This window comes from Cyprinodon tularosa, unplaced genomic scaffold, assembly GCF_016077235.1.
Source record: "Cyprinodon tularosa strain WSP-4 unplaced genomic scaffold, ASM1607723v1 ctg263, whole genome shotgun sequence".
NCBI lineage: Eukaryota > Metazoa > Chordata > Actinopteri > Cyprinodontiformes > Cyprinodontidae > Cyprinodon > Cyprinodon tularosa.
In genome coordinates this window covers 1,239,538-1,256,128 of record NW_024038967.1, presented here as the reverse complement: position 1 = coordinate 1,256,128, position 16,591 = coordinate 1,239,538, and the positions used below count along the sequence as shown (strand labels likewise).

The 16,591-nt window shown below is 37.8% G+C and overlaps 1 protein-coding gene across 3 annotated transcripts in view; it reads right to left on the bottom strand.

Annotated features, from left to right (window-relative positions):
* Nucleotides 1-13,237, bottom strand: part of c2cd2l (c2cd2 like) — a 29,612-nt gene extending 16,375 nt beyond the window's left edge. The window contains exons 1-2 of one of the 3 annotated variants that reach the window (XM_038289126.1): nucleotides 12,966-13,237; nucleotides 12,225-12,685 (exon numbers count right to left, since the gene is read on the bottom strand). In XM_038289126.1, the coding sequence (XP_038145054.1) occupies nucleotides 12,225-12,602 (378 nt within the window). In that variant the 5' untranslated portion in view covers nucleotides 12,603-12,685; nucleotides 12,966-13,237. Of the gene's footprint in view, nucleotides 1-12,224; nucleotides 12,688-12,965 lie in introns of all 3 variants that reach the window. The other 2 variants (XM_038289124.1, XM_038289125.1) reach the window with 2 other exon arrangements.
* Between the last annotated feature and the right edge of the window lie 3,354 nt (nucleotides 13,238-16,591).

Sequence of the window (16,591 nt, the reverse complement as noted above, 5' to 3'; positions counted from 1 at the left end):
AATCTGTTTATTTATACGGAGTCATTGAACAACATATTGTATCTCAAGTTGCTTAAAGAGATAATCCAATCAAATCAAAGTGCACCAAACCAGACAGATATTCGAATACAGTGCGAATGTGTGCTACACTGAGAAACAATAGTCTTCAAAACATCTCATCCAAACAGATTTCTGTTCATACCTGTAGAGGTCTTGATAACATCTGTGCTTTGGAAATGTTGGGCAAAAGTTTTAAGAACTATGTCAGAGTAAAAGGATTATTTTTATTGATGATGTGTGAGTCTGTTAAACCCTAATAATACTTGTCTGTTGTGTGTCAGAACTAATGCTGGTGAAGATTCTCAGTCATCAAGGTCATAGTCATTTCAAAAGAGTAAAAAAAAAAAAAAACGACTGGACTTTGTTTCCAAATTTGAAGATGTTTCGCTTCCCATCCAGGAAGTTTTTTTCAATTCAAAATGTCAGAAATAGCGTTGAGTTCGAGGCTTTTCAAAGTGGACCAAAAACAAAGCCTTGTTTTGGCTTAGAAAACATGTAAATTGAACCAGACGAACCAGTCGGAATGGGGAATTTGGGTTCTTTGTTAGCCTGCAATACCCGATACCTGTCCATGTCTCTGAAAGGGGATTGGTTAGAGGGAAATGTTGGCCTGGCTGAACAGGCGATGTGTTCTGTTCTCCTCTATGGGGGTGGGGGCTGCGATGATAGCAGGAAGGAATTTGATCCCACTTCCCTCTATCAAGTCCAGTGGATTTTTGTTTGTTTTTTTATTGTTTTTTTGTCAGAACTAACTTTTTACCAAGTAGTTTATCTGATTAGGACAGTTCCTCTGGCAGGATAAAAAGTTGTCCTTATTATGTACAAGTCGTGGAATGAGACTGGTGTCCTTGATCTAAGAACATAGTGTAATATTTTAACAAGGCTGGAGCAATGGATGTCTCATTATTTACAAACACGTATGATGTTATGATGTGGCAGACTGGAGTTTTATAAAACGCTTCTTTAACTGTGATTCAGGGCCACTTCAACGACAAGTGAAGCAGCTGCCTTCTTTAACTCAAAGCAACTACTCTGATCTGAGTAGGATTACAATTTCTGTCTAAATCTGTTGTCATGTCTCATGGTTATTTAATACATATACATTATGAAGGGTTATTTAAAGAGTTTGTCCCGAGTTAGAAAAGAATAGGGGAGAGAAAGCTTCAAGGTGTAACCACAGAGCTTTCCTTTAACAAAGCTATTATTTTATCGACATATCAGTCAACCTCAAGGAACTGACTGTTTTAGTAAAAGTTGGCCTTCAAACCAAGTCTGGCTGCAGAAGATTAATCTCGCCCACAGCTGTGACTGAAGGATGAAAAGGTTTGTTTCCTGCACTTTCGTATTAAATGAGCTCTGAGTGCCTAATGTCCCCTGTCGTTAGGAAGGAATCTGCAGTACTTGAGCTTAATCACAGGGCATTAATCTTCTAGCAACTGGCAGCCATTGAAATTAACTGAATCTCAAAGCTAATCACAAGGCTCTTTATAATTGCAGATTGTTAGAGGACCGGGCGCTTCCTTCCAAGCAGATGCACCCAGTCATGTGCTCCTCCATCACCCCTTAACGACTGCTCAACATCTTGTGCCAGCCGTAGATGCTGCAGTTTTATATTCTGCTCATTGAGGCTGACCAGTCGGTCCAGTCTAGGGCTGCAGATTAACAAACTAAATTAGATGCAAAATTTAATGCAGGGTTAATTTAAATGTTTAAAATAAACAGCGTAAAAGGCAAAAATGTATTCATAATTTCAGTAGGGTGGAAGACAATGCCTGGCCAAGAAGTATTACTTATCTGATTTTTGTGAAGTTGGCCACAATTTTCTTTGCAAACTGATTTGATTTGCGACATTGAGTTTTACCAAACCATGTCTTCAGAGTCAAAGTATGGCCACAGTTTCCACAGAAACACTTTGCATAGCAGATATTTTTATGTGATGAACATCCGAGTCAGCTAAGAGACTTTCTGATGTCTTCAAATAGGAAAATGGAAGAAACGGGGTGATGATGAACACCTAATAGCTTTATCTACAATGGCTCCCGAAAGTAAACATTCACACTCATTAAAATGTAAGGTGTTTGTTTATGTTAAAATAATGAGATCAAGATAAATGACTTGAAAACTTTTCACTCATTCAATGAGGTCAATCCTCCAAAACTAAATATTTTTTAGAAGGAGAAAAAAAAGTGTGAAAACCCAAAAACTAAAGCTGTTTTCACTAAAACGTATCTTAAAATTTCCTTAGGTGGAAAATTTTCAGCACTGGTATAAACGACCGATAGGACAAAAACTGGTGTTAAGTATGTAAACACAGGTAATGTTGATGTCAGCGATCTTAGCAGCCTCTCTTACCAGTTTTTATCATTGCATCCAATGTGAGAGTCATCCTGTATTTTTTTTTTTTGTTCCCTTCTCCTAAATCTTACATTTGTACAGAGAGATCATTTAAGTCCTTCATCACCTCTCTGCAAACTCTTGTTTCAGTTTAAGATGCAAAAAGATGTAATATCAGTAAAACATAAACAAGAAAAGCTGGACTTTATTGCGGGTTAATCAGATTCACTGTGTAACTGACAGGTATGCACTCTTTAAAGCCTTAATGCTCAAACAAAAGATTTCATAACCTGTTGGTCTAAGGTGTGTATTCTTCTGCAACCACGTTATTGCAGCCAATTCATGTCTTACATTTCTTCTGGTTTGTTTATGTCAAAGTTCAGTTGAAAAGGACATACACCAATTTAACCCTTAATTGACCCTGACATCACATAAAAACAGTATTTTAACCCGGGTGTGTACAATTTTGATTAAAAGACACTGTATGTTAGAAACTGCTTTGTCCCGTAAAAGATAGAAAAAACCTTGCAAGATGCCAGAATGTGTCACTGGCTTCAGCCTAGGCAACTTGATCTACATGGTCACTGTTATTATTAGTTTGCATAATGAATTGTACTTCAAGTAAAGCTAACATGTATAGGAAATAACAAAAAAACCACAGACCAGCCCTTTCTTCTTTCAAGTAAGGCCTTAAGATCCTGTTTTCTGATCTCTGTTGGTGCCAGGTGCTATATTTGTGGCAAAAAAATTATATTACTGCAGGAATATCAAATAAGATGCTTGTATATAGCAATCACACTAAAAGGTAATCTCTTTACTACAGCATTTGGTAAAGTAAAGTTGACAAACGCCCAATTCACAGTCCACCATACGCTCGACCATCTGCTCCTCTGCCAAGCCAGGGTGACGTAAATTTATCTTCCTCTACACAAGGGATCACCACTTGCTTCTCTGCTCAAACAACCTTCTAGCCCAGAGTATTATGACTATGAGTACCACAAGAAAAAATATGTGTTATAATAAAAAATTGATTAAATGATTATTGCCAAACCTAAAAAAAAAACATACTCTGAAATAAATTGCATTTTCTCTAAGTTGTTTCCTAATTTTGTGCCTTTGTATTAAACCACTGTGAATCAGTTTGTCCCCTTAGGTAGTTCCATTTTTTATGACATATGGAGACAATTAAAAAATGTCACAATAAATGAACTTTAGACTTTTTTTAAATGAGTTTGCAAATTGTTAAAAGTTGATGTCTTACCCACCAACAGCTGGACACGAACACCCGTCCCCTTATGATTCTGCAAACATTTATTGGGTAAATTATTTCATTTCCAACTAATTACCATTTAAACCATTTAGCTTTAAATCCATTGGTTTCAAGGCAAGGTACTAAATAGCATAGGAGCTACCATCTAAAGAGAAGTTAAAATTGGTTTAAATTATTCTTTCTGTAAGAAAAAAAAAATGATCCGCTATATGTTGGGCAACAATCAGCAAAAACTACAAAGGCACGAAATGCCAAAGTGTATACAAAAGACCACAAGGAGAAAAATAAAAAAAGACTAGGTGAAGAGACCGTTTACTACATGATTTATAATTCAACAACCAGAAAATAGAAACCCTGGAAAATCAGCCCTTCTTTGCTTGGAAACATAATAAAAACTGCAAATGAGACGAATGACCATCACATTCAATCAGCAGAGATTTAAATTCTAGGGGTGCAGGAAAAGATCGATTAGGCGAACATGATATTTCGCTGCCTAATATAATCTCGATCTTTAAGTTCCTATTATAATTTTTTTAGAACAAAACATTTTTACTTAAAACAATGAGGAAAAATGGGCTACCTCTGCACCGCCGATCTGGCTGATAGAGCTGTGGAGTCCTGCTGATATGCAGTGCAGGACCATTTCTGTAGTTGAGGCAGTCACAGTGGAAGATACAGACAGACTCAAACCCAAAACAACATTGATACCAAAATAACTAAATGATCAATATCGTCTGATGAACATATACAACACTTGCTTTTTTATCTATAAATCAAATTTTGATAGCTGGGGAAGATATTGCAATATATAATAATATTGCAATATAGCGATACAATCGTGTTGTAAAGTATCGTCACACGTATCATATCGAAATACCCATGCCAATACTGTCCTATATTCTACACCACATACAACTCAAAATATACAGAGAATAAATAAAACAAGAGTTCAAATATCCTAAAACTGCAGCTCATTGGAAACAGGTCAAAGATTTTAGCAACAACTCTTTGATCAAACAGGATTAAAAAAAAACATCTACATAACATCCTGTTTGGTGCAGAATAAAAGTCTTAATTTTATTGAAAGAAAATATATAGTATTAAAGAAATAAAAGTTTTATACATTTTGACGGGTCAAAAATGCATGAATATTTTTTTTCCAACTAGGTCCACAGAATTTAAACCAGGTTTTTCATTTAAATGCAAAATGTTTTAATATTTTTCACGATTTTGGAAAAATTGCTGCTCTGAGTGGGTCTTTCAGCTAAAGTAGTGCTTTAGAGTCTCTAAATTCTAGTTAAAATTGAATCGACTCCTTAATTTGTTGACAATTATTTCAATAATTCATTTATAACACCATCCATTTAACCTTTTCTTAAAGAGAACGGTAAAAATGTTCATATTGGAAAATCTCCCTGCCATACGCTAAGGGATTTACATTGGTGGCTGGAGCAAATTCAATTTAAATCCCCAAAACTAATTAGATGAAAGACACAACTCTGTACTTTTGTCCTTTACGTACAACTGAAGCACTGCGCTTTCATGAGTTATGAGTAATTGTGCTATAATATTTCATTTAAGTAACATAATTTCAGAATAGATGAAAAAACAAACTTTACCCCCACAATTAAGCAGGTCTATGTTTTTAATTCACTAAAATTGTCCTCTTCTCATCCCAGGCTGAATAATCATGATGTGTTTAGACTCTTTAAGCAGTACTCAATAGTAAATACATGCTCCCTCTGCTTAATCAGGATATTAAACACTGGACTTCCTTCTCTGTTAAGACAAAGGCGCTGCTACGTTATATAAAACCACACCCTGGTCACACATCTGATTGGGTTCATCAGATAATTTTCACTGGATGATGAGATTAAATCCAAAAGGCCCTGAGGAATTCCTAAAAATAACTAGAATTTGAGTTTATTAAGTCATTAAGCAGTCCTCAGGCATTAAAATGTCCCCAAATCATGTCTTAGTATTCTGATAAGGATTACGTCACGAAGAATACAGTGATTTGCAGCAATCAATAATTTTCCTTTTTTTTCCAGATATAGGTTTATATTTCATCAAAATATATATATCCCCATCATCATTTTAATTTCTTAGTAGGTCAGCATCTGTTTTACATGCCTTTAAGGATTCAGACACTGATCCCACCGCAGCAAACCGAGGCTCCATCTTCATTGCACCTTTGTCCCTTCAGGGTGGCTCATGTTTTGTTTAACGCAGAAACATAATCATGAAGTGCACATAAGAGGAGAACGTGACTCTTCAGCGACTCCGGCACAGGTTGGCGCTCTCGTGTCTGCTTTCACAAACCTGTCCGACCAGTGGAGGATGCAGCAAGTTTGCAAGAGACGAAGAATCCGATAAGACTGCGTCTTGTTACCCAACCTGTTTCCCTTTCTCCACTGGATCATAGAGCAGGTTTTTCCAGCAGGATTTCCAGTTACTAAGAGGAATAGTTGAGCACAACAACTAAGACTAAGTCAGGTGGCTACTATAGGCTGACAGAAAACAACAATGCAGCAGCCAAACATCTAAATAAACTATATATTAAGACACACATTTTAGTTTTTTCTCTGTGTTGGCTAAATATTCAAGCAAGACAGGATTTTCCTTGAAAATTCTCATCACTTTCATTATATTCAGACGTTTAGACCAGAGGTTCCAAATATGGGGGTCAGATCTCCATGGGGATGGGGAAGATACCAGGCAGGAGTCACAAGATGTTTTTCATCATTGTTATGTGGTGCCTGAGGTATATGGAAACAAACGCATGTAGATGCCCCGTGAAATAAATATATTTACTGTTAAATAAGTGAACATTAATTTTTTTATTACAATTCAGATATGAAATATACCAATAAACTGTAAAATGTAGAATTAAATGAAAAAATGTCTGATTAAATAATTAAACATCTATGTAGATGAGGAATTAAATAATTAAATGTCATTTAAAGTAAATCGGCTTTGCTTACAAGTTATAATTACTTTATATTGAAAACAATGACTATAGATTGAAGTAATTATATTTATTTTTAGGGGGTCGTCAGTCTGTTGCGTTGTTATTTTGAGTAGCTGAAATGTTTGGGAACTCGGATTTAAAAAAATTATCAGGTGTTTGAAAAATTACGGAAAGCAAAAGAGGATATTGTCATATTACTTTATTCTCTCATAAATTAATTTATAAATTTTAGTTAAAGGGTTAATTAATCTACAACTGTGGATTAATTTTAAGATAACTTTGGAAACAAACTGCATCCTTTGTGACATCAAAAAAAAAAAAACAACAGGCTTGTTCAGCCGTGGGTGCATTCACCAAACACCTGAAGGTTGCAACGCCATCGGTTCAGCTTGATCTGTACAGCTTCAGTATGAATCAACATCAGAACAAAAGCAAAATTTCCGTTAAAGATGGGAGTTTCATTACCCACCATAAACTGAATGCTGCATCCACTGGGGCTGGAAGGCCGCTCAGCAAGGAAGAAGTAATTAGTCCAGAAGCAACCTAAACAGCAGTGGTGATTTCTCATTGAATACTAAGGAGGCTAAAGGCCAGGTCAGACCATTTGCATACGATTTATTAACCTCTGATAAGAATTTTTTATTCCATGTCAAACCGACTGCGTAGGGAGGCTCCGACTAGCAGAGTGAGCAGATCTGCAGATTTTTTTTCATTTCTGTTTCTGTGCCACACAAATTAAAACCATTTGCATCATTTGACTTGAAGAGATTATGAAAACGTATTAAAAATAAATAAATAAATAAAAATTTTTAAACGCCTGTGACAGACTGACAACCTGTTCAGGGTGATACCCCGTCTCTCGCCCATAGACTAACAGAGATGCATTTTCCCCCATCGCGACTCAGACAGAACAAGCAGGAAAAGATGGATGGATGGACAAAGGCACAGCTATACAGCACAGCCCCACAACGAGTCAGTGCAGCATCTCAAAAAAGAACAGATAGAGAATTTTCATATGTCTACATTAACAACATATTGGCAGAACGCAGCAATGAAGGCTGTGGGATGGTTATATGCCGGATGAGGCAGTGCGAGGTGATTCAGAGAGAGATCTGGGAAGTTTTTGTTTTTCTTGTTCTCATAAGAGTGGAGAAGTATAAGATGACATGCACAACTTTTTTTTTGTTTGTGAGGCTAAAAAAGGAATACTATTTAACACATTGCACGCATCTTTCCCTCTTGCTATATGCTGTATGCGACTCCAAACCTGACTTTTTCCCCTTGCGACTAACAGATTTTTGTATTTTCCCCCAAAGTGGATGTGGCTTACTTTGTACCGCATCCCTCTTCCTGTTAGAACCATGAAATTGCAGATGAATTGCCACATAGTACGACTAAAATAGACCTGGGCTCTATCTCAGTCAGGGCTCAGCAAGCAATGTCAGCTGTAATCATCCCTATTGACTCAACGAGCGCTAAACACCGAGTCCTCGTCCGACAACATTTTCTGTCATATCAGACGAAAAATCTGATTCTGTGTTCAGGGGTTCAGCCTGCGCAGTAAATTCTGTAAAACAATTGGTAAAATATGCATATTTAGGCTTAATATATACAGTCATTAACTTAATTAAACGTGCGCTAAAATGCAAATGGTTTCAAGAGTATGTTTCGTATAAATCAGCTGTTTATTCCACTCTCAGATGCAATCTCCATTCTGCTCTGGAGCAGCAGGACTCTGCCTGTCAGCCTCTATGAGAAATTCCTGCTGAGGTTTGAGCCCGCTGGGTATTGAAGCAAGCAGAGAGAAAGGAGATCCCTGATTGGATAACACAGCAAAATACTTCCAGAGAGGCTCAGCCTCTTAGAGGGTCTATAAAGCAGGGGAGGGTGGTGAAACTGGCAGCTTGATGATTATTGGCCAACATACTTAAGGATTTTAGACTGACAGCGGCAGGACAGCGAGGAGGTTTACTCAAGTCGAGAAAGAAAAGTAATACTTCAGTAGGAATAGTCCTCTTGTGCTGAACTGTTGCCGTGGTTTCTGGAGTTAATTATTTCCAAGCACTTCACAACAGCTATTTCACCCATTGTAGTGATTTTGCTAAGGCAATACGATACGTTTGGATTTCATTAAAACCACTGACCCTCCCCTGTCAGAGAGAGCAGCAGTCGCCGATGCTAAAAAAAAAAAAAAAACAGATCACAATCAGTGAGGGCCTTCAGGGACAAATAAACCAACTGGTTACGATAAAGCTAAAGCATTTGGCTAAAATTACCATCTTTCTATTTCGAGGGACAAAAAAAAGAGGATGGTTAATAAACCTGAGAACGGCATCTGAAAAACATGTGGTATCATCATGTCATCTGGTTGTTTTAATGCAGGAGGGACTGATGCGCTTTGCAAAATATTATGGATATTATAAAGAAGCGATGATGTAGATCCACTGAAGCAGCATCTCTTTCCATCAGCCAGAAAACTAAAGGCCAACTAAAAATCGTACCTTTAAATGAACGTTGGCCCTAATCTTACGGTTAGATTAGTTATAAAGTAGATCAGTCGATATTTTGGAGTAAAAATCACACAACCTTTATCTAAATCCCATTTAGAGTTTGTATGTAGAGAACAAAGAACTGGACCAAATCCCACAGCTCTGCCATGAGGAATGGGTCTTAACTGTAGCCAAACGCTAGCTGTGTTTCCATTACAAAACTGCGCAATTACCGTATTTCCCTTAAACAAGAAATACACTTAAAATTGCACGTAAATACGTTTGCTCACATGATAACTCCTGAAAACAGAATGGCAGCAGCAGATGAAAAGAGATGAGGTATTTCCATCTTTCAGAGCTCATCTCGTTCTTCGTCACAAACTAAATGTGAATGAATCCAGTTATGCTGCGCCATCATCCTCCCACTACTACATTTCTTCTGTGTCTTTTTTACAAGGCAGTAAGGATCAGTGCAGATCGCATGACTCTTGGGATTTGAAAAAAAGTGTTTCCACTATAGTCTTGTGAAGTATATTAATTTAGAAAAACTGTCCCATAGAAGTGTAAAAACCTTTCATAGAAAAAAGTGAGCATTTTCAAAACTGCTGTTTCAATTTAGCAAACTGATTTCCGTACAATTTGCACAAGTTGATGGTAAATGAAAACACAGCTACTGTGGAAAACGTGTTCAGTGTTTACCAAACTGGGGCACGCATCCCTTATGGGTGAAGCAGTGTAATTACAAAGGGGGCATGACAGAATTTAATTTAATTCAAGGCCTTTTTTTCATTTTCTAGATCAATAGTGGTGTAGAATACTGTTAACAGTAAAATATGCATTTAAAGTTCCAATCATTATATTTCATAGGTTGTAGTTTTGTGATTTAAAGGAGATTGTAGTTTTGGGGGTTTTCTTTTTTAACATTGGATATAATGCTGTTGACTGTTCTTGTTACCGTAGCCTAGTAAACTAGCCCCATCCACCAGCGCCCAAAACCTTTTTTGCCTGCAAGTTTAAATCACATTTAGTCTGGTTTATCAGGCTATGTTCTTATTTCAATTGTGCAAAAGAATGGTCAGGATGGGTGGGGGTGAGAAATTGGGGAGAAGACTTTCTTGTAAATAAAAACGGGTACCCAGCAGCAAAAGTTTGGGTAAAAGATACCAAAGACTTAAAACAAATGTAATTCGGTTTAAAAGTCAACTTTAAAGAATACAAAATGTATGAAATCTTCAGAATTCAAAGAAAATATTCCAAACTGAGCTGAAATTACAAATATTTAGTCAGATTTAGTGTCAGTCAGAAAATGTATGTAAATATAAAATGCAATCATGTACCAAGTTACACCTGAAAACATAGATTATCTGGACTACGGTGTATCAGTTTACATCCTCTCATCCACTCTATGGATGAAAATCGCTGTACTCGTAGTTATATTAACAATCAGCTGATTTGCATACAACCCAGACACGTTTAGAGAGAGATTGCTTAGCTCCGTGTGCACAGCAGATATTGTATTGCTATGAATGAGCTCAGCACACTTTGACTCTGTCATGCAAACAAAACATGGGCAGGCTGGTCTCTGTTTCACCAAGTCTGCAACGTCCAAAAACTATCTCTCCATCTTTTACAACCCGCTTCGAGGAATTAAGGTAAAAGTAGCAATTGTTCTCAATCCCTTCAAACCAATTCATAAAAAGTGATAGTGATATCAGTGACCACATCTCATCTCTTGATTTTAATGGCCGCATGAAGAAAAGCACTGTGATCTGGAAGCAAAAACCAAGGCGTCGTAAAAGCGTCCAAAGTGCAGCCAAGGTTCAGAGTGGACTGGGCGAGTTACTCGTGACCAACAGCTTCAAAGGGCAAAATGAATCACTTAATTGGGTTCTTGAAAGATCCCTGAACTGGCACAGGCACCTCCCCTATACAGCTGACTGTAAAAATACTTTCTCCTAGAAAATCACTGAGACATTGTCGTACTATTAAAAATGAGTAACTGTTGCATGGAACTAAAACTGTGCATAAAACAAGTGTGACATACAATTGCATTCAGACTATTTCACTCTGAAAGCAGTAAATAAAATCCTACTCATCTGATTACAGTCCAGAAGTCTGAAATATGGGAGCAAGAATAGTAGACGCACATGCAAAAACACAGCAGCTCCATAGTTAAACATGGTGGTGGCAGCACCATGTTGAGGGGTGTGCTTTCTAAAGCAGACAGTATTAAATTGGTAAGCCTGGTCTATTTTTATAAGGAGGAAGTTCTGAAAGGCTGGTAGAGAAATAGGAAGTATAAAACACTTTAAACTAAAATTATTCTGATTTTTTTTTTTATAAAATCAAATGATTTAACAAACTAGGAAGAACCGTTTTGCAAGGCGGGGAAGCAGGAATTAAACCCCAAACAAACTTTAAAAAGGTGCTAATAAAAAAAAGGTAGTCTTGACTTTATTAAAATATAAGTGTTAAAGGAGGCCTCCGAACTCATCATCTTCTTCACCATTTGAAATTAACAGATGCACATCCAAGAGGATGTCCACGTTAAAAAGAGGCCAGGATGGGGTTTCTGAATTTGTGCCGCAGGTTGCCTGTGCGGATTGATCTGACCCCCTTTAAACTCCCACCCACCCACCCTGTGTGGCTCTTTGTATGAGTGGGACAAGGGATGGGGAGGGAGTGCACACCAGGAACATCTGACTTTTGATTCACACAGATCAAAGGAACCATTTCAGGAGAAGGACCTTTAAAAACGTATAACAATTCCCGGTTGGCCAGCTGTCTGGCCACACCGCCAATCCTTCATTGATGCAGCTTAATTTAATGCAAACAGCTGGAGAAAAGGTGAGATGTTATTTCATTCTTATAAAGATCAATCTCAGTCTATTTTTATAATGTGTGGGTTTTGCTGACTCGTCTTCCCTCTTTACTCTTTTGTGCATTGATTGAGAGCAGTTATGCAAGCCTCTACCCTCCATCCACTTACAGATTAGACACTCAAAAAACACCCACACCTCCATCCCACAGGCTCATGAACTCCTGTTTAACTCTAATCCAGCATCCTGATGTGCATCATGCTACCTGATCACATAAAACACCTCTTTGTTTCCCATCTTACCCCATGCCGACATGCTTGCTCGTTAAGAGCCTTCACCCAGGTTCTTTGCCATTGCTCCCTGAAGGGCTTAAAGGAGAACAGCGAGGTCAGTAGGCCTTTAACCCCAGCTTCAGATGCAGCTCCTCCACCCTTTCTGGAGCGCAGCTTCATCAGCAGGTAGCCCCAAACGCTTCCAGCCTGAATCTGTTGGAGCTGAGAGAAGAATGCATGCTGCTGCTGCAGCCAAACCGTCTCTCCACCAAATTGCTTGGAAACCTTCCTGGATTTCCAGATGCGCAGCACAGTCAGCGAGTACTGGAGCAGCCATCCCAGCACTATGAGCAAGGAGGTAAGGAAGAGAGCCACCATACAGAGCCAGCCCAACTCCTGCAGCTCCATCAGCGCCTCCTGGAGCCTCTCATATCCTCACGTCCAGAAGGAAAGATCAGAGCTGAGGACAGGACAGGTCCGCTCGCTTCGGCCTGGAAATGCAATCACACAGACGCTGCGTTATTATTCATGTTTAGAAAAGAGGGATCAAACATGCACATATCGGATATGACCCCCCACCCCTCCTCAACTTTGATGTGGTTATTTTTGGGTCACCCAGCGTGTTTTCCAGGCATTGCAAAAGCAGATGTAATTAAAACTGCGCATATCTTCCAGCGAAAAAATAGAAAGAATCATGCAGATTAAAAACGGGTCTACGTTGCGCAGATCAACGGAATAGCCTCGATCAATTGACTGCAGCCTCCCACCGACATGAAGTTTAATTCAAAGGCTCCGAGCTGCAGGCTCCAGGTAAGCGAGCGAAGCTTTCTTCACGGTGATACGGAGCGAAGCGAGCGGCTGAGATGAGTCCCATCTCCCTCCCTCCTGGTTCTCATCAGCGGACCCAGAACCAAAGCTTCCTCTCGGTGGGTTTCAGGGCATCACAGTCTCCCAGGGGTTCCGAAACCTGCGCTGGTTCTACACCTCTACGCTGAATCCGGCTTGTTATGACGACCTGGCAGAGAGCAGCGGTGGCCGACAGGTGGCGCTGCGGGGAGGAAGGAGCAAGAAATCAAAGGGGAAGGGCTTCAGAATAAAAGCACAAGTTATTATTATTTTATTAATTTTTAAAAACACTTTATTACCTAAACAGTGTTATATAAACAACATCTGTACAAATGAAAATATGCATTTACAAAGTATTTTCTTCAATTCAGTTTATTTATATACCTCCAATTCACAACACAAGTCATCTCAAGGTACTTTACAGTTCACCAGATCATTCAGTCAAATTGATTCAAAGTTTTCTATCTCAGGAAAACCAGTTGATTGCATCGACTCATTGACTAGAAGGCAATCCCTCACACTAAGTATGCTTGTAGCGACAGTGGAGAGGAAAAACTCCCCTTTAAACCCCCTGCAGAACCAGACTCAGTGTGAGCGGCCATCTGTCAAGGCCGACTGGGGTTCAAGGAGACAGAAGGACCTCACCTTTAGATACAAAGATGAGGTAAGGAGACGAAAACAAAAAAAGCAAACAAACAGGATAACACTAAATAAATTCTATTACACAAGTACACTTTTCCATTAACTTATGAGCATTTAAAAAGACACAACACTCATAAAAAAGTAATACAGAATTTGTCAGTTTCTTAAAATTTGATTTATAAATAAATAAATAAAAAAATTTGTCAAGTAAGAGTGTTGTTCACCAAGAAAGGGATTTTACTACTTACTTTTTGTTATTTAAACAGAAGTAACCTTTTTTTTTTACAAAACAAACCAGCAAAAAACATTTTCATGCAAGAGTATACAATAAAAGAACAAATGCTCAGTCATGTACAGGTGCTGGTCATAAAATTAGAATATCATGAAAAAGTAGATTGATTTCAGTAATTCCATTTAAAAAGTGAAACTTGTATATTATATTCATACATTACATACAAACTCATATATTTCAGATGTTTATTTTGTTTAATTTTGATGATTACAAATGACAACAAATGAAAATCTCAAATTCATCATATCAGAAAATTAGAATATTACTGAAGACCAATAAAAACAAAGGATTTATAGAAATGTTGGCCAACTGAAAAGTATGAACATGAAAAGTATGAGCATGTACAGCACTCAGTATTTAGTTGGGCCTCCTTTGGCCTGTATTACTGCAGCAATGCGGCGTGGCATGGAGTCGATCAGTCTGTGGCACTGCTCAGGTGTTATGATAGCCCAGGTTGCTCTAATAGTGGCTTTTAGCTCTTCTGAATTGTTGGGTCTGGTGTATTGCATCTTCTTCTTCACAATACCCCATTGATTTTCTATGGGGTTAAGGTCAGGAGAGTTTGCTGGCCAATTAAGAACAGGGATACCATGGTCCTTCAACCAGGTACTGGTAGCTTTGGCACTGTGTGCAGGTGCCAAGTCCTGTTGGAAAATGAAATCTGCATCTCCAAAAAGTTGGTCAGCTGCAGGAAGCATGAAGTGCTCTAAAACTTCCTGGTATGTGGCTGCGTTGACCCTGGACCTCAGAAAACACAATGGACCAACACCAGCAGATGACATGGCACCCCAAACCATCACTGACTGTGGAAACTTACACTGGACTTCAAGCAACGTGGATGAAGTGCCTCTCTTCTTTTACTCCAGACTCTGGGACCTTGATTTCCAAAGGAAATGCAAAATTTACTTTCATCAGAGAACATGACTTTGGACCACTCACCAGCAGTCCAGTCCTGTTTCTGTTTAGACGCTTCTGACGCTGTCTGTGGTTCAAGAGTGGCTTGACACAAGGAATGCGACAGCAGAAACCCATGTCTTTCATACGTCTGTGTGTGGTGGTTCTTGAAGCACTCACTCCAGCTGCAGTCCACTCTTTGTGAATCTCCCCCACATTTTTGAATGGGTTTTGTTTCACAATCCTCTCCAGGGTGCGGTTATCTCTCTTGCTTGCACACTTTTTTCGACCACATCTTTTCCTTCCCTTCGCCTCTCTATTAATGTGCTTGGACACTGAGCTCTGTGAACAGCCAGCCTCTTTAGCGATGACCTTTTGTGTCTTGCCCTCCTTGTGCAAGGTGTCGATGGTCGTCTTTTGGACAACTGTCAAGTCAGCAGTCTTCCCCATGATTGTGTAGCCTATAGAACTAGACTGAAAGACCATTTAAAGGCTTTTGCAGGTGGTTTGAGTTAATTAGCTGATTAGAGTGTGGCACCAGGGGCCATCAATTTTGAACCTTTTCACAATATTCTAATTTTCTGATATGATGAATTTGAGATTTTCATTTGTTGTCATTTGTAATCATCAAAATTAAACAAAATAAACATCTGAAATATATGAGTTTGTATGTAATGTATGAATATAATATACAAGTTTCACTTTTTAAATGGAATTACTGAAATCAATCTACTTTTTCATGATATTCTAATTTTATGACCAGCACCTGTAGATATCCTTGTAACAACATGAACAACAGTTGGAGTTAAAACCCAGAAGTACCTTTAAATATTATAAAGCAAAGAAGAGAAAAAAAACATTTTCCCATTTTGGGGAAGATTCAAGAGTTGGTTTACATGAATGAATGAATGTATGAATGAATAACTTCAGTGCAGGCAACCCAAAAAATCAATTCAATCAATTTTATTATATGTATATTTTAATTCTTATGTCTAAAAATTTTATAATTATTTAAAACTAATTAAATTGTAACACTTCTCAGTTTAGTTTCCCTTTAGCAGGAGATGTCTATTCATTATTTTAAAAAGTATGCTTTTTAATGTTAAAGTTATATGGTACTAATTGAAAATCCTTGACTGTAAGGGAAGTTACCGCAATTTTGAAAAAATTATTTTCTTTAAATAAGATTGTCTGTCCTATAGGATGTGAGTTTTACCGACAGTTTACAACAAATGAAGTTATACTTTAAAATAGAAAAAAAGTTAAATTCAAAATTATAGTTTGAAACACTTGAATAGGTTATATTTAAGTAATAAATATGTTAAAGACATATATTATTTTTGCTTGTATTATTTAGTCACAACTACCAACGAAAAACATTTACGTATATAAAAAAATCAACAAATATAAACAAATGCTATTGCTGGTTTTTCTCAACAGGTGGCATTGTTTTGTTATTCTAACCGCTGTATTAAGCGAAGAAGAGCATGACACTTCCGGGTAAGTTAAGAGTACATCATTTATATTATTTGTAGGATAATAAAAAAACAACAATCAGATGTTTAAGCTTAAGACTAAAGAAAATTGTGCATATATTTAGTAAGGGCCTCTAGTTTAAATTAAGAAGACATTTGTTTTGTATGATTCCAGACAAACTTCGTGAAAGTACACGCTTTGTGTGATTTTGTTTTGAAATGTAACGGAAATACTCCATATTGACGTC